The 20151-nt window shown below is 36.7% G+C and overlaps 1 protein-coding gene across 2 annotated transcripts; it reads left to right on the forward strand.

Annotated features, from left to right (window-relative positions):
* Nucleotides 1-734: 734 nt before the first annotated feature.
* Nucleotides 735-18918, forward strand: ARF4 (ADP ribosylation factor 4). 2 transcript variants are annotated; one of them, XM_045530441.1, is made up of 7 exons: nt 779-890; nt 1004-1146; nt 8843-8923; nt 9138-9247; nt 14339-14410; nt 16097-16222; nt 17974-18918. In XM_045530441.1, exons 2-7 carry the CDS (start codon nt 1080-1082, stop codon nt 18058-18060), a joined length of 543 nt encoding a protein of 180 aa, XP_045386397.1. In that variant the 5' UTR covers nt 779-890; nt 1004-1079; the 3' UTR covers nt 18061-18918. The 2 variants fall into 2 exon arrangements, with proteins under 2 accessions (XP_045386396.1, XP_045386397.1); XM_045530440.1 differs by having other exon boundaries at nt 735-1146.
* Nucleotides 18919-20151: the final 1233 nt, after the last annotated feature.

The raw sequence follows: 20151 nt of genomic DNA on the forward strand, positions 1-20151 counted from the left end.
GCAGAAGGTGGCGAAAATTATGAGGGCCCTACTTTTCGATACTTTTTTTTTTTAAAATACCTTATTTTGTAAACAGTAAAGCAAGATCATAAATATTTTTAAAGTGAGGCTTTCCACTTCCTCGACGTAAGGAATATATCTTTCAAGCTTCTTCTAGGAGAGAAAAAGTGCAAGAAATGCAAGACTACCTCGTTGATTTCTATTAACAAAGCAAGAGCCAGTGAAAGTGTCTTGTAGCTCTCCTGTCTTCACACATTATTAGGGATCTTCAGCTTGACCTGGCCTAGGGGTCTAAGTGTCTTAGGCCTAGCTCCTTAACAGGTTGCCACAACTTCTCCGACCACACGTTGTCTTTTAACCACTTTTGTCCACAGAGGGCAGGGCGGGTCGTCACTTCTGCACTGCGGCAAGCGTCTGGTCCCGCCCGTGAGAAGCGGTAAGGTCACGGGACCAGGGAATCCCCACCGCGCACAGCGTTAACAGGCAGGCCAGGTTCACCGTCCTACCCCATAATGCACAGCTCGACTTCCCGGAAGCAAAGACTACAGCCTCTAGGAGGAATCCATCTGGGCGGAAGCGTCTCCCTTTGAGTCTGATTGGAAGTGACGAAGCGAGGTATTGTGGGATTTTGTCGGTCTCCCAGTGCGCATGTGCCAACGCCCCGAGGTGGTGGCGACGACAGAAACACGTCAGCAAAACTGGCCAATCCGCTGCGTGCGCAGGCGCTGTGGCCCAGGCAGCACCGGAAGCACAGGGGGATGGGGCGGCGGTGACGCGATTTTGTCCGCGTTGGAGGGGCCGGGCCGCTGCCGGAGTCGCCGCGGCCGTCGCGTGACGTGGCACAGCAGGAGCCTTAAGGCCAAACCCGGAGCTGCCGCGCCAGTCGCCTAGTAGGTCCTCGTCCCGCTAATTCCTGTCCCGGAGTTTTATCCGACACACCGGCCAGCGAGACGTCCCTGCTGTCCTCTTTCTTTCTCAGCTCTTTCTCTTTCTTCTCCTTCAGTTTGCCGGGAGCGTGAAGAGAGAAGGCCTGGGGACGCCCCAAATCCCTTCTGCCCATCGCAAGTGCCACTACCGCCATGGGCCTCACCATCTCCTCTCTCTTCTCCCGCCTCTTTGGCAAGAAGCAGATGCGCATTTTGATGGGTGAGTGAGTGGCCCCAGCGGAGATCCGGGGAAGGCCAGGTCTCTGCTTGGGGCGGCCTCCGGGCTTGTTTTTTCCTCTGCGGGCCGTGGTGGGGGAGGGGCGGCCGGCTGTGGGTCAAGCGGACTCTTTAAGGGGAAACAATGGAGCGAAGGGTGAACCGTCGCGCGGTATCTGTCGCCCGACGAGGCAGGAACAGGGGCCTCGGGCAAGGTTTCCTCTTCCTGGACTTCGCTTTCTCTCCTTGATCTTATTGAAAGCTGGACAAGATTGGGCGGAGATAACGGGAGAAGCGAAGTCAGAAGTGAACACTGGAGAGGCCCATTCTGAGGGTGCGCTCTGCATCCCCTCTTCCGAGGGTGTGGGCAGCGGTCGGGAGGGAGGGACAGCGACTCCAGCTTTTCGCCTCCCCCTTTCGGCTTCATGTACACACTCTGCACACTCCTTTGGTATGTGAGCGAGTGGCCTCCGAGAGCCCGGAGCCGCCCGGGGGCAGGAAGTGACCAGGCCCTGTGCCGTGGCTAGGGAGCACCCAAGGTTTCCAAAGAGTCTGGAGTCCTCACGCTCAATTTGCTAAACTTTGCCTCTCACTGGATTCGGCTGCATTTTTTCCGTTCTTTTTATTAATAAGCTCAGTGTGCGAAAATTGAGTTTATCTTGTCTCTGTTTCTTTTGGCTGCTTTCAAGAATTTTAAATATGTTTGGTTTATTCTCTTTGGTTTTCAAACTAATTTTTATCTAGCTTGCTCAATGTTTAACGCAGAAAACTTTTAGAAAACAATTTCTTTTAAACCTGATTAAGTTTTTAGTAACTGGACTAAACATCATGATGCTTAATTTTAGGGTAGCTTTGTTAAATAGTAACTACAAAATTGTTTTTTTGAAATTTCCTTTTTTTAGAAAATGGGCTTTTGAAAAACTGCTTTTCTGGGGCCGTTTTTTGCTCAGGTGAGGGAGAAAGGCTGTCACTCAGGTGATGTAAGCATCCCCTCCCCTTAGTACTGTGAGTTGTCTCTACATCACAGTGGAGCTCTATCGACTTGAATAATACTAAAAGGAACTGCTCTAACTTTGAACGCTGAAACTTGTTGGTTCATTAGTGTTTTGAGAGGGGTGTTATTTTTGAGTTTTACTACCATCGAAAAGTTTTCAAAAATAAGCTTCTGTACTGTTTGAAGATATATGAAGAATGAGAGTATACATGTTTGGTTCCTGTTTTACTTTCCTGTTAATTTGGCCTTCTTACAGTTCATAAAATAATTGTTCATGATTCATTCATAAACGTAAATCAGTGTTTTTCTCTTTCAAAGTATCTCAGATTTTCTTTGTAAAGAGGGCAGAGAATTATTTTAGGAAGACAAGCATATTATTTAAACTCTAAGTGACTGAAAATTAGTAGTCAAAAAACAGATTGGAAGTCAATAGGAGGACTTTGTGATAAATGAATTTCCAGCCTGTCGTTAAAGGATTAACCAGTATATGGTTGTGTTCCAGAAAATGTAGTGTATTGGTCTTTTTGCTTAAGATTTATTGTGAATGAATTGCTGTTTTTCATTTCCTTAGTCTTTTGTGATTGCTAAAAGTATGTGTGGGAGGTCTGGTGAGGTGACTTGTAATCCCAGCACTTTGGGTGGTTGAGGGAGTTCGAGACCAGCTTGGGCAATGTAGTAAGACCCCATCTCTATGGTAAAATAAAAAAGCAGGACGTGGTGGTGCATGTGTGTAGTCCCAGCTACTCAGGAGGCTGAGGCAGGAGGATTGCTTGAGAGCCAAGGAGTTTGAGGTTACAGTGAGATATGATTGTGCCTCTGCATTCCATCCTGGGCGATAGGACCAGACCCTGTCTCTTTTCAAAAAAAAAAAAAAGGGTGTTGGGGTGGGGTGAAGAAAGGTAGAATTATGCTGGAAACACTTTCCTATATATACTATATTAGGGAGGCATTTCCCTCCCCCCAGATAATGACTGGAAGAAAATGGAAGAGGAAAAGTATGTAACTTTCTGCATTTGTGCAGGGGATTGAAGTCATGGAGTTATTCATTTTATTTCAGATTTTTTATTACTTGGGTTTGCTATTCTTGTTTTGTACTTTAATTTTGGGATAATCAGTTTTCCTGAATTAAAAACACTTCAGTCAAAGTCAACTTTTATGGTAACTCATCAAAGAAAGTAGCAACAGATGAGGGAAATACATGCATGAACAGGAAAAAGGATGATTTGGAAGTTTGATGATTCTTAAATTTTTCTGTTTGCCTTTATGAGTGATTCTATAAATAATCACTTTTAAAATATCTGCCCCATTCAACTGTTAAAATTATCAGTTAATGTTTTTTCCTATTACATCAGTGTGCTTTTTCTTTGATAATGCTTAGATGAAATTCATGCCTTCTTCAGTCAGTGGCTTTTTTAGACGTTACATTTTAAAGTGTATTAGGAGATAGCAGCTAATGTGTCTGGTTTGCCAAACTGTTCTAGAGAAGTTTTAAATTCCATTCCTACAGTAGCCGCTCTGCCAAAAGTAAAAATTCAAGTAATTTTGAAAGGTGTTTGAAAGTTAATTTGTAGTTAACTGTAATAAAATAAAAAGCCAATACAGTGTATGAAATTTAATGTCATTTGAACTGTTGATTGACAGGAATTATGTAGTAGTTATTTATAAGGGGGAATTATTCATGTGAATTATGTTGCCCAAGTTAGAAAGCAATGGTTTCTGCATTAATCTAAGTCTAGTGTCTATACTTTGATCCGTGATAAAATGTAATTTTGGTAAATGAATCCGTAAATTATGTTTATATCCAAAAGTGTTGTACACAGGAATTACTCTAATCTCTTTACTTTGAATTTTTGAGTTCTTGCCTGTTGAAAAGCTGAAAAAGTGTTGCTTTCTAAAAGTTTCCTAACAACAGTGAAGTTGTGTATTGCCTTGTATGTAACTGTGGTTTTTGGGAACCAGGGAGATTCAGGAGAAAAGATCCTGTATTTGCCAATTTAAAAAATATTGCCAGTATTTTAAGTGGGGCTTCAGGCTAAAAAGAGTGGTATTTCATATGTGTTCTTTCATTTTGACTTAGCATATTACAAGCATTTTCTCAGGTCTTTTGTTCAAAACATAATTGCCAGCCTTTTTTAAAAAAATGGCCTTCTGATTAGTTGTGTGAATATAGGGAACAACTGGAAAGGCAAAAATCTTTAGTTTTGTGCCACTGGAAGTTGATAGATGCAGCCATCCTTAGATGTATATACACTTTTGCATTATATTACAAAGTATGGCTGTGGAGACTGCTAATTTGCTGCTAATTAACTCATTGATAAAAGTGCAGATGTTCTTTCCTGATCTGTTGGTTAGAAGCAAAACCTAAGCTCATTATAATTTTTCCACATATCCCTGATAGTTTCAGTTTCCATTTCTGTTTGGATGGTCAAGCCTCTGAGGAATTAGATAGATAAAATATTAAGATACACTGTGTCCACCAGAAATACCTAAAGGCAGGATGACTGTATATAAATACTGTTAGAGATCTCTGGCATCAGAACTAGTTTTTTTTTGTTTTGCTTTGTTTTAATTTTTTAAAAAATTGACATGTAATTCATATACCATGAAGTTTACCACCTTCACCACTGCCTCCTTTTTTTTTTTTTTTTTTTTTTTGAGGCAGTGTCTCACTTGGTTGCCCAGGCTCAGTACAGTGGCATCATAGCTCACTGCAACCTCAAACTCTTGGGCTCAAGTGATCCTCCTGCCTCAGCCTCCCAAGTAGCTGGGACTACAGGCACAGTGCCGCCACACCCTCTTTTTTTTTTTTTTTTTTAGAGATGGGGTCCCACTCTGTTTCCCAGGCTGGTCTCAAAACTCCCATCTCGGCCTCCCAAAGTGCTAGGATTACAATCGTGAGCCACCACACCCAGCCAAGTTTACCTCTTTAAAGTGAAAAATTCATTGGTTTTTAGTATATTCATAGCTTTGTAACCATCATCATTGTCTAATTCCAGAATATTTTCATCATCCCAACAAGAAACCTTGTACCCATCAGCAATCACTCCCATTCCTCCTGCTCCCCACCCTCTAGCAGTTATTAATACTAATCTACTTTCTGTTTCTATGGGTTTGTCTATTTGGGATATTTCATGTAGTGGAATCATATAATATGTGGTCTATTGTGTCTACTTTTTTCACTTGGCATGATGTTTTCAAAGTTCATTCATATTACAGCATGTATCAGTACTTTATTGCTTTTGTCGGCCAAATAGTAATTCTATTATATGGATAAATCACATTTTGATTATCCATTCATTAGTTGATAGAAATTTGGTTGTTTCTAGACTTTTTGGCTCTAATGAATAACGCTGCTGTGAACATTCATGAACAAGTGGGCATGTTTTTAATTCTTGGGTAAATACCTAGGAGTGGAATTGTGTCATAGTAACTCTGTTTAACATTTGGAGGGGAAAAGGTAACATTTTGAGGAACTGACATAACTTTTCCAAAGCAGCTTCACCATTTTACATTCCTACTAGCTGTGTGTGCGAGTTCTAATTTCTCCACAAGACCTTGGTTTTTTAATATCTGTTCTTCTACTTTTGTGATTCTGGGGACATTTTTTGAACATTAGATGGTTCATTTGAAAAATGGAAGGTTATTTTTGGGATTAAATTACAAAGATGTGTGGAATCACCTAGTATTGTGCTTGCAATACGGTAAGCACTCAGTTTTAAATTAATTTTATCACATGGCAGAAGGGGCAAGAAAAAATATTTTTGAATTATTCAAAGAGAAGAGAAGCTTAAAAAAATATTAAGGTGCATTTCAAACTTATAGAAAATTTGATAGATAAAGGAAAACATGAAGAAAAATCTTATCCATCTGAAAATATCCTTTTCTCTTTCTAGTCTTTTTCCTTTCTGCATTTTTCCTCAAAGTTGACATAATTGGATCTAACTCTTTAACTTAAAATATAAGTGTTTCTTGCTGCCATAATTTGGTAGACATGCTTTTTAATAAGATTGGCAAAGATTTTTTGAGGTAGTTTTGCTGCTATATTAACACTTTGGTCAAAGTGCGCGGTCTAGTTAAGGAGGACAAGTAATTCCTGTATATCTTTCAATACAGTGACTTGTTTATGGAGGTGGAAGGGTGGGGGAACATTGCTGGGCTATACAGATAAGTCTTATCTTCTTGGTTAGTTGAGAATTGGTTAGTTTCATTTTGTGGAAAAATCTCATTGCCAAATATTGCAACCGTAAGGAAATACATACTTAAGAAATGACTAAAGTGGCACAAAATTGTTAGACCAACATGTTTTTGAGTAAAAAAAGCTATATAAAAAGTTTTAAGTGATGATGGTGTACGTATAATTTGTGCATTTTAAAGGTCACAGTAGAAATACCTTTTTAAAAAAAAACTCTTGGCTTGCATTTATACAGTATCATTATTTTGGATACAACTGCAAAAGATACTTTCTATGTGACTGTGAGCCATTAAACTACTGTCTTGTAATTTTTATTTAAAAAATAATTTGTGGATGCTTATGGTTGTATTATTCGCTTTTTTAATGAAAGTAATACATAATTTGTTGGGTAAAAAAATTCTAACAACAGAGAAGTACAAGACACTATTAAATATACATACATGCAGGCATAAAACTTGTTAAAAGAAATTTGGATTATGTACGTGCTTTTCTGTGACTTAAAATAAGTATGTAATCATGAGTTGTCTTGAATTTCTTCCGTTCTTTGTCAGTATTTTTGGATTTTCATTGTTTTTAAAGGGTGGTAAAAGGTCCGATTGGATCTCCAATGAGGACTGGCAGGTGCTAGTCTTCAAAACTTGACTCAAATTTTTTAATTTTTTCTAGTTAACATCTCAGTTTCAATTCTGACTTGGCTTAATTGTATTTGGATGTAGTTAAAGGCGAATTTTGGTTTACTTAAAAATCTAATCAGAATCACCAAAAAAGGTTATATGCTCTCGAGGGACTTAGCTTTGTAGAACAATTTAAAGATCTGGTTGTGTTTTGCCACCCTCTCTTTGTTTTCTGTATTACTGATGATGCCAAACTTCAAGGTAGCTACTTTTGTGTGTTTTTTAGAATTATGTATTCTGATCTTTTTGATACTATCCTGTACTCAAAAAATAAAACACTTGTGTAACAGCTGGTTTTTCTTATGCCCATAAATGAGGGCTGGGGTGGACTGATCACTCTGACTAGTAAGTATTTTGGAAAGAGTAAACTTGCATCCCTGTATGAAGAAGTGAGTAACAAGTTTTGATTACAGGACATACACGAATAAGAAGGCATGAAAAGCTTGCATCTCTGGAGAGATCTTAAAGCTGCCCTTAGTTGGGTACAGAGTAGAAAGGGTTGTTATAGGATAGAAAGTATTGCCTGTAGTTCTCGGTTCTGTTTTGGACTAACTGATAAAAGTTACACTTATTTGCATAGGAATGTAAATTAGATAAGTGATATGATTTCAGTTCTTTTTAACTTATTAGCATTGCTTTCATGTGAAGTCATGCTTTGGTTTAAATATTTAAAAAATGTCTGTTTAAATCAATATTCAATTGAATTCATTTTAAAAATTTGTGATAAGATAAATCCAGGTGGCCAAATGTGATGTACTTAGAACAATGATATATTCAATGTGGTTATTAGATATTGATCTTTCATGTATGAGGGCTTTAGCAAACAATGTGGAATATACAGATTTTGAAAGATTCATACTTACAATCAATTACTTTGCTCTTATTATAAGGGGACTAGGACATAGTTAAACAGGTATATTTTTTTCCTATAGCATCAAGATCTTTTACCTAAAATTTACTCTGTAAATAAAAGGAAAATTAAGTTTACAAATCTTAAGATAATTCTTTATTCACTTGTTCTCATATGTTCTGATTCAGCTTCTAATTTGTGTTTTTAAAAATGGTGGTAGGCCAGGGCCGTGGCTCATGCCTGTAATCCTAGCACTTTGGGAGGTTGAGGTGGCAGGATAGCTTGAGGCCAGGAGTTCGAGACCAGCCTGAGGAACATAGTGAGACCTCATCTTTACTGAAAATAGAAAAAAGTTAGCTGGGGGTGAGCACCTGAAGTCCCAGCTACTCAGGAGGCTGAGGCAGGAGGATCACTCCCCCCAACCCCCCACCCTCTCAACCCAGCTTTTCCGCAACTCTGGGAAGAACCAGGAATAGAAGGAGGATCACTTGATCCCCCAGGAGTTTGAGATTGCAGTGAGCTATGATCTTGCCTCTACACTCTAGCCTCGGAAACAAAACAACAAACAACAAAATGGTGGTAGTTCATAGAATTAATAAGGATTTGAATTGGAAGAGATCTTAGATTATCTGATCCAATCCCTTTGTTTTATGGCTAATTTCTCTGGCCTCTGTGTCCTAATGTGACCTGTTTAAAGCCATTTAGCTAGTTTGTGGCAAAGCTAGAGCTTAGAGCCTGAGTCAGCCACATACTCTTTTCTTTTCACTGCTACATGCTGTCTGTCTAAGTCTAGAAAGAAAAATGGAAAGGACTTCTGTAGGAAGTACTGCTTTTGTGTGGGAATCAGAAATAAGTTAATTTCATTTCTAACTCGCATTTGTGCCTTGAGCAGTCAACTTTTACTTTCAAACTCTAAATTTATTGTATATTTAATTACTTCTTGGTGTGTGCTTTGGGTCTATATTTTAAATCTATAATGTTGTCTTCTAGTTGGATTGGATGCTGCTGGCAAGACAACAATTCTGTATAAACTGAAGTTGGGGGAGATAGTTACCACCATTCCTACTATTGGTAAGAAAGTTTAATAGATGAGTTTAATTTATAGATACCATAGTGATATATTGTAAAGTGAAATATAATACAGTCTAATTTTGAAACTTTTTGTTAAGCTTGATGATTATCTTAATAGGACTTTTAAACGATTCTAAGAATTTCACAACAAAGAAGTTTATTTTCTTAGTGATGCTTTATTTTGCACAGCAGTCATTTTTGTTTTCCTTTGTAGGTTTTAATGTGGAAACAGTAGAATATAAGAACATTTGTTTCACAGTATGGGATGTTGGTGGTCAAGATAAAATTAGGCCTCTCTGGAGGCATTACTTCCAGAATACCCAGGTAAGGAGTACTATGTGTTCTTAAAACTTTTCTTTATGGATTTCATGCTCTGAAGTTTACATTAATGTCTAATATTTGCTTGGATGTTGGTGTTCACTATGTGAATTGGCGTTCTTCTTATCTCTACTTCTGTATTCTTCAGTGGACTCTCATTCATGCCTCAGGCTAAATTATCTAGGGTGGAAGAGTTATGTAGCTACTACAGTAAGATTTTGGAGTAGGATGGGTACCAGCATAATTTTCAAGAATGAGGCCGGGCGCGGTGGCTCAAAGCCTAATCCTAGCACTTGGGAGGCTGAGGTGGGTGGATTGTTTGAGCTCAGGAGTTCGAGACCAGCCTGAGCAAGAGCGAGACCCCGTCTCTACTAAAAATAGAAAGAAACTATATGGATAGCTAAAAATATATAGAGAGAAAAAATTAGCTGGGCAGGGTGGCGCATGCCTGTAGTCCCAGCTATTCGGGAGGCTGAGGCAGAAGGATTGCTTTAGCCTAGGAGTTTGAGGTTGCTGTGAACTAGGCTGACGTCATAGCACTCTAGCCCGGGCAACAGAGTAAGACTGTCTCAAAACAAACAAACAAACAAAAAAACAATGAATTTGGGGTCAGGCATGGTGGCAAGTGCCTGTAGTCCCAGCTACTTGGGAGGCTGAGGCAGCAGGATTGCTTGAAGCCAGGAGTTTTGAAGTTGCAGTAAGCCATGATGACACTACTGCAATCTAGCCAGGAGGGACAGAGTGAGATCCTGTTTCAAATTTAAAAAAAAAATAAATTAGGTGTCTCTGATAGTTCTTTTGGTTTCATTCATAGTTTAGAAAGTAAGGTCAAACTTTCGGACATTGTAGTTCCAAATGAATGTATTAAAACAATTGGTAGTATTCCTTCATTTAGCCCAATTAGGCATTTACTTTATTGAAAATACATTAATCTGCTGTGTTAATTTGTAAGATATTTTAATACTACCATGTAGTAAATATATAATACTGACATGGGAAAGACCTTAGTAATCCTGTAGAGCAAAAGTTCTCAAATTTGGCTTCACATTAGAATCACCTGGGAAGCTCTAAAATTCCTAAAGCCCTAATCATGGCTCTAGACCCCTTGAATCAGAATCTTTGGGGATGTAATCCAGGTATCAGTAGTGTTTCTTAAACTTTAATGTGCCTATCAATCGCCTGCTTATTTGTTAAAAATACAGATTGATTTAGCAGGACTTGGCTAAGGCCTGAGATTCTGTATTTGGGTGGTGTTGAAGCTGCTGGTTTGGGATGTTACCAACAGCAGCACTGTTGATATTTTGGGCTAGATTGTTCATTGTTTGTTGGGGATGGGAAGGGCTCTCTGTTGCCATGTAGGATGTTTAGCAGCATCCTTGTCCTCTACATAGTGGATGCCAGTAGCAACACCCGCCAACCTACTTGTGACAACCAAAAATGTCTCCACACCTACAAAATATCCCCTGGGGACAGAACTGCTCCCTGCTGAGAAGTACTGTTCTAGTTTGACCCTCTTATATAAGAGGAAACTGAAACTTGGAATGACTTATCCAAGAGTGGAGAGTTTATTCTTGTTTTCCCTTTCTGTTTAATCTGGTCCCAATTCTTGTCTTTTCTACTACACAAGGGATTTCTCATCTGTTTTCTTTACTGCTTAAGTTGATTGGTAAGTTTTCTTAAGTAAATTGTGATATTATAAGCACTTTATATGTTTATGATAAGCAATGTCATCTTGTTCTCCAACTCTTAAAACATTGCATACAAGTGAGGTATATTGCCACCAGGTTGCAGTGAATACCCTAGGTAAAGCTTGTACCATAGTCCGGGCGTGGTGGCTCACGCCTGTAATCCTAGCACTCTGGGAGGCTGAGGCGGATGGATTCTTTGTGCTCAGGAGTTCGAGACCAGCCTGAGCAAGAGCAAGATCCCGTCACTACTAAAAAAAAATAGAAAGAAATTATATGGACAGCTAAAAATATATATAGAAAAATTAGCTGGGCATGGTGGCACATGCCTGTAGTCCCAGCTACTCGGGAAGCTGAGGCAGTAGGATTGCTTGAGCCCAGGAGTTGGAGGTTGCTGTGAGCTAGGCTGATGCCATGGGCACTCCAGCCCTGGCAACAGAGTGAGACTCTGTCTCAAAAAAAAAAAGAGCTTATACCATAGCTAAACTGGCTGGCACAACCAGGTTTAAGTAGTATGTCATGTTAAATAAGAGATATGCTTTTTTTATTTAAAAATGAGAATGTTTATGTTCATTAACAAAGATGTGGCTAGAAAAGATATTTCATGTAGAGGTGTACATGCTTAAAAAACACTTTATTATGGACAACCAGTAGGTTGAATATGTCTTAAACAAAATGCTTGGGACTAGAAGTGTTTCGGATATTGGATTTTGGAATATTTGCATTATACTTACCCAGTTGAGCCCAAATTTGAAAATCTGAAATCTAAAATGCTCTAATGAGCATAATGTTGGTGTACAGAAAGCTTTGTATTTTGGAGCATGTCAGATTTTGGATTTTCAGATTAGGGATAATCCTGTCTACACAAAAGTAGAGAGAACAGCATAATAAACTCCCATGTATCTATTATGCAACTTTAGTTATTAAGATATAGCCAATGTTTAATTGATACTCATCTCTAATGTGCTTAGGCATTTCATTTAGGGAATATGTTCTAGAAATAGACTTAGATATGAAATAAAACCTTGCTAATTCTTAAACCTTGTAATTCTTGGCCAAGGGTAACCCTGGTCTTATCCCTAGATATGTTTAAAATGCTTTGTAATTTGCTCAAAGTTCTAAATTTGAGATTAGACCCATTCCTGGCCTGTTTGGACCACCTTAGAATTAAAAGTCCAAGTACTACTTCCTAGGGAGCTCATGCCTGCTGGAGCAAGCTTTATGTGTCACTTGATGTAATCACAGCCAAGCTTTTAGCTTGCATTTCCAGCATTTCCTGATCAGTTCTTCTAGCTATAAAATTTAAAAGAAGCTAATTTTATCTGTAACCGTGTTTCTAACTTGCATTAACAATCCAGAGCACAGTGTGTAGAAAATTCCTCTTCATTAGATAATTATAATTAGTTTGCTATTGTAAATAATTAAGACAATATTTGGCTTTTTAAGAAATTTTATAGCAGCTGGGCTTTAGAATTCTAGCTTCTCCACTCTTGATTCCAGGCTGTTTCAGAAAGAGAACAACTTAGAATTTGTTCCTAAAATAATTCTCCTTCTCAGTGTTACTTTGGCACTGATAGTGTTATTTACATTTTAAAACAGAATAAAAATGGAATGTTTGTAGTCAAATAAAATTAGATCTCTTAGAGGCATTACCTCTTCTAGAGGGCAGGTTCTAAAAAGGAGTAGTTTTTGAGGCCGGGTGCGGTGGCTCATGCCTGTAATCCTAGTCCTCTGGGAGGCCGAGGCGGGTGGATCACTCGAGGTCAGGAGTTCGAGACCAGCCTGAGCGAGACCCCGTCTCTACTAAAAATAGAAATAAATTATCTGGACAACTAAAAATATATATAGAAAAAATTAGCCGGGCATGGTGGCACATGCCTGTAGTCCCAGCTACTGGGGAGGCTGAGGCAGTAGGATCGCTTAAGCCCAGGAGTTTGAGGTTGCTGTGAGCTAGGCTGATGCCACGGCAGTCACTCTAGCCCGGGCAACAAAGTGAGACTCTGTCTCAAAAAAAAAAAAAAGGAGTAGCTTTTGAGATAGGGAAAGAAGACATAGATTTGCTAAATGCCTGCAATGAGCTAGGAACAAAGATAGATCCTTTATACTCCTATGTTTACATTTAATCTTTAACAGGCTTATAAAGTTAGTGGTATTGTTTTTATTTTACAGACGAGGCACATTCAAGTATTAGGTAATACATGTAACAAGTAGTGCTAAGAATTTGGGTCTGTATTCCCACCACACTATATTGGCTTCCAAAACACCACAAGTTTTTTTCAAAGGATGGGATGTTTCCAACAGAGATAAAGGAAATGGACTTGAAATTAGCTAGACCAAAGGAAATTGTCATTTACTGACAGTAGCCCAATATAAGTGTTAGGTGTTGCTGCAGAGCCTAGTACTATGGTAATGCTAGGGGATAAGTAGAAAATGATGCAGGGTAGTCCTTTGTCCTCACTGGATTTAATCTAGTTACTTACATAAATTAATAAGGCAGGACAATCTGATAAGTGACAAATGATCAAAAATACTTTTTAGGGGTTAGGGTTGTGGGAATAGGAATATTTAAAATCACTTTACTATAATAGGAATAGATTTTTAACAAAGCTATTAAATTAATCTGCCCCCTCTTCTTCTAGCTGATGATTTTATACTTTCACACTTGAAAGTTCTTAGGAAAGTCTTAATTAATTGCTTCCCAATTTTGTTTCTTTTGTGGTGTAGGATTCTAATATTTGTGAGTATGTTTAAGAATTGTTACTACCTTTCTTTTTGTTAAGGATTTCTTACTTGATCAAGTGAATCTTGAGTTTTTCTTGGTACATTTTAAGATTTCCTTCTTCTGATTCTGGAATCGGGCAGCATTCTGGAGCAAGGCTACTTTTTTCTTTTTCCTTCCATGATGAAGCATATAAAAACTACTATGTCATTCCCCTCATTGTACTCTCCCCCTTTTTTAATACTTTGTATATGCCTTTGAGTGAATAAGCTAATTCATGATTCTTTAGGATCTTTGATTTATTATATTTCCTTTTGTACCCACTTTGTAGCTGTTTGCTAATAACTTACTTGCACTTAAATGTGGGAGTGCAGAGGGAAGTGGGGAAAAGGATAAAATTTATTCTTAGGGTAGTTGAGAAAGGTGATTAGTTGGTTAAGAGTAAGATTTTTTTTAGATTTGAAATTAACACTAATAAGTTAAAATCACAAATAGTACTCAAATCAATTTTCAGTATTAGAGCCCTGAGTTTGGGGTTTTGGTGGGGTTTTTTTGCTTATTTGTTTTTATTTTATAATAAGGAGACATTTTCTTCCTAACATCTAACCCTTGATACCATTTTGCTGCCTATACTTATTTCATATTTAGTGTGTCTTTTAACTGTTATAATGTATTGAAACAATTTTTCCTCAGGGTCTTATTTTTGTGGTAGATAGCAATGATCGTGAAAGAATTCAGGAAGGAGCAGAAGAGCTGCAGAAAATGGTAAGAATATACTTAAAATTCATCATTTTCAAGACGTGTTTTTCTAGGTGACGGTGGTGTTTTAGTAGTTGGTACTTGCACAAATGAATTTTTTGGTGCTAGAAAGAACCTTGAGAAACTATATTTATTATCCATGGGTTCTTAAGAGTGCACACCAACATCTCTTGCAGCACTTTCTTAAAACCACATGGAAGAGTAGCTACTTCAGTAAGTTGAGAGGAAGGTGCAGTTTGTTTTTAGAATGCTTCCTAGATAATTTTGATGCATATCTCTGGTTCAGGATATCTGATTTAGTTCAGTCCCTTATTTTACAGATAAGAAATCTGTAGTTTTGAAGCAGTTTTGACATAGAAATACTGATTGAAATCCTTTGTTCTCAAGGTCATCAGTTTTAATTTTCTGTATGCTGTACACATAATTTCTTCAGAAATGTGTTGTAATAACAACCATGATAAAGGATTCCTTCTGGAAGTAGGGGCAATTTAGTTGACAGTGCCATTTTAGCCTTGCCATATATCAGATTAATGTTTTCATATATTAATATTGTAAAATATCTTGGAAAAACCCCAGCTACTCAGGAGGCTGAGGCAGGAGGATTGCTTGAGCCTAGGAATTAGAGGCTGCAGTGATCTGTGATTGTGCCAGCTGTGATTGTGTTTATGGCAAACTTGTAGCCATAAAGTATTTGGTGAAATGAAATCTTAATTCTCATTTATTGCTCCTAAGACTAGAGTGCAGTTTGTAAAACTATGGTGCCAGTATATGTGTAACTAATTCACTGGTGGCTTTTTGCCTAAAGAGTCAAATGTCACCAATATCCACTCTTTTTTTAAAAAAAAAACAGCTTTATTGAGATATACTTCACATAACATAAATTTTAGTATACACAGTTGCACAACCATCATCACAATCTACTATTAGAAATTTGCGTCACCCCAAAAAGAAATCCTGGAACCATAAGCAGTCAACTCCCCATTCCCTCGCTCCCCTATATCACACTCCCAGCCCCTGACAACTGCTAATTTACTTTCTGTCTCTATACAGTCACCTATTCTGGACATTCATATAAATGGAATCATACAATATGTGGTCTTTTGTGAGTAGCTTCTTTCACTTAGCACAGATTTTCAAGGTTCATCCATGTTGTATCATGTATCAGTACTTACTCCCACCAGCTTCTCTATTTGGTACTCTTTGTACTTTTCATTATATAGCTAATGCCCAAATAATTGTGGTGTTGTCACACTGTTGTCTGGATCCAGCTGGCTAGAAAGGATAAAAGTCCAAAAAAATCTTCTGAGTACTTTTGCTACTAAGTACCATAAAATCCTGCCCATAAACACTTTATTCCCATACGTGTTTCTTGCTTTTGTCAGTCCTAACGATGGATAATTGTGAAGACTGGAGTGGTTTTCCTTAATGAAGTGGTAGGATGATTGGCTTAAAAAAGGTTTTGCTTTACTTGAAGACATATGATTGTTTGCTCTGTATTTAAAAACCGATGGATATGAGATTTAAGTTGTAAGAGTACCTGAACTTTATTTGGAGAAATTTGGTTGATGTTTAATAATGTGTTTAATTATTCAATGTTGAATAAAGGGTACATATAGGATGACCATGTTTTAGTTGATTGCAATGATTGGATTCCAGTTTGGTAGTTGTTAATGTCTTAGCTTTTATTTCCAGCTTCAGGAAGATGAATTGAAAGATGCGGTGCTGCTGCTTTTTGCAAACAAACAGGATTTGCCAAATGCCATGGCCATCAGTGAAATGACAGATAAATTAGGTCTTCAGTCTCTTCGTAACAGAACAGTAAGTATTTGCAGGTTGATATTAACCTCCTTACTGTTGGTTATTAGGAGAATTGTTTAAGTTAGTATTTAGTATAAACATTTATTATCCCCTTTGAACAGATGAGTCCATTATTTATTTAAAAATATGGTAATATACTCTCTTGCTTATAAAAAAAAATCAGCTCTTTCAGGGTTTATTTCATACCTTTATAAATTTGCATTTAGTTTTACTTTAAAGTACATTGATGTCTTCTCTGTTTAACTTTTAATATATCTTAAGGATCCAAAAATTTGATTTTTATTAACTTTAGTACTAATAAAGATATAGGAAACTACTGTAGGAGAATTAGAATATCTAAAGATTATTGGTATTCTTAATTTTGTATCTTTTAAATAGCTTTACAACAAATATTTTGTAATTTGGTTTTCTCATTAAGGATCCAATATTTAAGTTTTGAAGTTACTTTGAATATAAGATTATAAGAAATTTTCTACTTGCTCTCAAATAGCTTATTTTAGATCAGTGAGGTATTAGCAAAACGTGATATACTATTTTATATATGAAGATGAGTATCACAAACTATTAGTGTCACGTGCTTTATAGTAATTTTGCATTTACTTGTAAACAAGGCAAATATTGTACTGTGGCAAAAACAAAAACCATTGCCTATTTGAGATTTCCCAGGCTGATTTAAACAAGATAAAATGTAAAGGATCCAAGTTTTCCAGGCTGTGAAGGTATGAATTCATGCCTTTCCCCAGCCCTCCTATGTTACTTACTGAGGTTGGGTAGTCAAATAATAAGTGGCAAGATGGTATTCCTGCAGTGGCCTTGCATCATTAAAGCAGGGTTGTTTTTCGAAGGCAAAATAAAACTGGTCAAGAAGATGATTAATAAAAATAAAGTATCTCTTAATGGTAAATTGTTTTCTAGGTTTTCTTCTTGATGGTTGTAACTTTTCATTGCATTTCATACTGGAAATAAGATTACCATTTTTTAAAAAGTTGGAACTTTTTGGAATGCATGAGACTAAAGACAGTGAAATTATCTGAAAAGTTTAATCAACAAACCCTACTCTTTGAAAAATAGGCCTCTTCTACTTTGAACTTAGTTTTATGGGAAACAAGAGAGTTATAAAAACCAAGTGGGTAGTTTACTAGTAATTTGTTCATGAATCTTTTCTCGCGATTGAGTGATGGAAAGTTGACTAAATCTAATGAATAGGTAGGTAGAAGAAGTAGCTTTAAATATGGGGGTAGTTTTGTGAGAAGCAAGAAATGTGAGGAGACTCCTAATGTAAAGGGTAGATAATTTTTTCTTTTCCCAAGCACAGTTTTAGGAAAAGGGGTAGATAATTTTGAGTCATCTTTTTTTTTTTTTTTAATTTATTTATTTATTTTATTTATTTATTTTTTTTTTTTTTATATATTTTTTTTTATTTCAGCTCATCATGGGGGTACATAAGTTCAGGTCATATACATTGTCCCTGTCCCGCCCATCCCCCCGAGTCATCTTTATAGTTCCTGAGATCATTAAATATAGAATCGATCATTTGTGAGATGTAATATTTTACCATGTTTACATTTATTCCTATGATTTTATATATTAAATTTTTCTTTTCTTTTTTCTTACATGTTTGTAATTGCTGACTCATAATACCATCGGACATTTGGGAGAAATATTTAATTTTTTGATTAAGAACGCTCAAACACTGTGGTTGTATATATTGTCTTATGTTAATCAAGTATTTTCTTGTCCTTTCTTTACAGTGGTATGTTCAAGCCACCTGTGCTACACAAGGAACTGGTCTGTATGAGGGACTTGACTGGCTGTCAAACGAGCTTTCAAAACGTTAAATGAAACTGGATATCTAACCAAGGACATGTTTGATAGAATTGGTCTAGGCTTGTTACAACAAAATTAGTTTGCATCTTGGTTATTAAACAGTATCTGGGACTGGTTTGGGCAGAATATTACAGCGTTTAAACTTATTTTGTTGCCAATTATTGTTTACCAAGTATAATGTTGCTATTTAGCAATATGCTTGGTTTTAAAGAAATTCTCCTTGGGGAAAAAAGTGTCCTCTTTTAATTTTACCTCCCTTTAGCCTAAATGCCTGAACATAGCTATGGTGAAACCTTTAAAGAAATCCGTTTTGAATGTGTTTTTGAGCCCACAACAAATAATGTTTTAAAGTTATCCCCTTGCTACTTTACCGATACCTTTATCATTCCTGGGACAGTCTGCTGATTTAAAAATGTAGCATTCCATTTGTATTTATTTCTCTCCCTTGCCAAAAAGATTTTCTAATACTGCTTGTACCAGCCAAGGAAATGCTCCAAAACACTATTCAGCTCTCTTGCACTGAGGAACTTACTTTTTCTCCCATATTGACTCCTGGCCTCCATCAGCCAAACTTACCTTTGTGTAGTTTGGATTTGATAGCTAATTAGTTCTGTGCTGGTTGCAAAGAGTTCATATTGAGATGGTTTTTAATACTCAGCAGATTGTCTTCCTTTATATTGTATCTTTTTTATGTTGCATGTTGCTTTTGGTATACCCTGACTCTTTGCCCAGTATATGATAGTTCTGCTGATGTTTTATTGTTTATTGGTGAACATATCTTCATTAAGAGTTTTTGGAAAACTCATCAAATTCAATGAATACATTTTCTTCATAACTCATTTGGAATTATTCCTAATAAAATGATAAAACATAATTGTGTGTGTTCCTTTTGAGTCTTGAAGATATTTGAAATGGATTTTCTTATGTAGGAGAGTTGATTTGCATATTTTACATGCTATGAACAATAATACAGATCCCAGTGGGTTTACTAATTGTTTAAATTGGAAATGAAATACGGGTTGTTATGTGTATAACAGTGGAGAGCAACATCAAAAACTTAGTTTTCTTTGATAAAATACTACTTTTTTTGTATAAAATACTATTTTGATGCTATAAATTTCTGAGGTGAGATCAAGAGTAAAAGGCTGTAATAAAATGAACTGCCCACAAAGCATGTATGCACGTGTGTGTTTTACAGCTAACATTAGTTAAAAAAAAATTCAAATGCAGTTTGCATGGCAGCTTACAAGGACTGTTAGTGATGTTACTCTCTTACAAAGAACTAAGTTCACAAGCACTTTTTGTTAACATCACAAATTTTAGAACTTCAATAGAAAGCTGCACATAACTATTTTGTCAATAAGGCAATAAAGGTATACCTCATTAACTACATCTATTAAGTTATGGACTCAACTTGATAATTTTGAATAACTTAGTTTTTGTCTATAATGTTTTATGTATTTTATAAACCTTGCTTTTTTATGATTCTTAATGGCTTGTATAGATTCAGTTAATTTTATGGATTGAAGATTTATTTCTAAAACCAAATGCATGCTTATTAAAAAGTATTTTTTAATTGTTAAAAAAATCCACTAGATTAAGCAAAAAGAAATTAGAATTAATCAGTTGATGATTATTAAAAACAGTTTACGGGGATAAAGAATGTGTTTAGTTTGTATCACTTGATGTAAGTGCATCTTTCCTAGCCTACTGGATGAATTCTCCCTTCTTCCTTCCAAGTAAGGTCTTATTTCTTGGATAAAGCTAAAATATGGTATATAGTGTGTATAGTTTTATATGGTATCAACTAGGAAATACAAAACTTCAAAAAGTGCAGAGTTAACAATTACAGTTAAGTCACTAAGCCTTTTTTTTTAACACTAATCCAATTAAGTCAGAAGTGCTTTCTCTAAAGAGGGAGTCCATATAATTTTTGTGATAGAAGCCAGCTGTTAGGGCACTACCAAGTAACTGCATTAAGAAACAAATTGCCTAATTTTCACTAAATGGGTTAAAAAAGATTTGCAAAATTGCCAATTTTTTTTTCAAAGCATTAACTTGGCAACTTAGCAGATGTTTTTTTGGTTTTGGTTTTGGTTTTT

Source organism: Lemur catta, chromosome 18 (genome assembly GCF_020740605.2).
Source record: "Lemur catta isolate mLemCat1 chromosome 18, mLemCat1.pri, whole genome shotgun sequence".
Taxonomy (NCBI): Eukaryota; Metazoa; Chordata; class Mammalia; order Primates; family Lemuridae; genus Lemur; species Lemur catta.

Excerpts from the sequence above, each read along its gene's own strand:
- ARF4 (XM_045530440.1), top strand. The coding sequence starts at position 1,080 with ATGGGCCTCACCATCTCCTCTCTCTTCTCCCGCCTCTTTGGCAAGAAG. Across the intron at positions 8,924-9,137 it reads TACCACCATTCCTACTATTG|GTTTTAATGTGGAAACAGTA; the intron begins GTAAGAAAGTTT and ends TTTCCTTTGTAG. Across the intron at positions 16,223-17,973 it reads AGTCTCTTCGTAACAGAACA|TGGTATGTTCAAGCCACCTG; the intron begins GTAAGTATTTGC and ends CTTTCTTTACAG.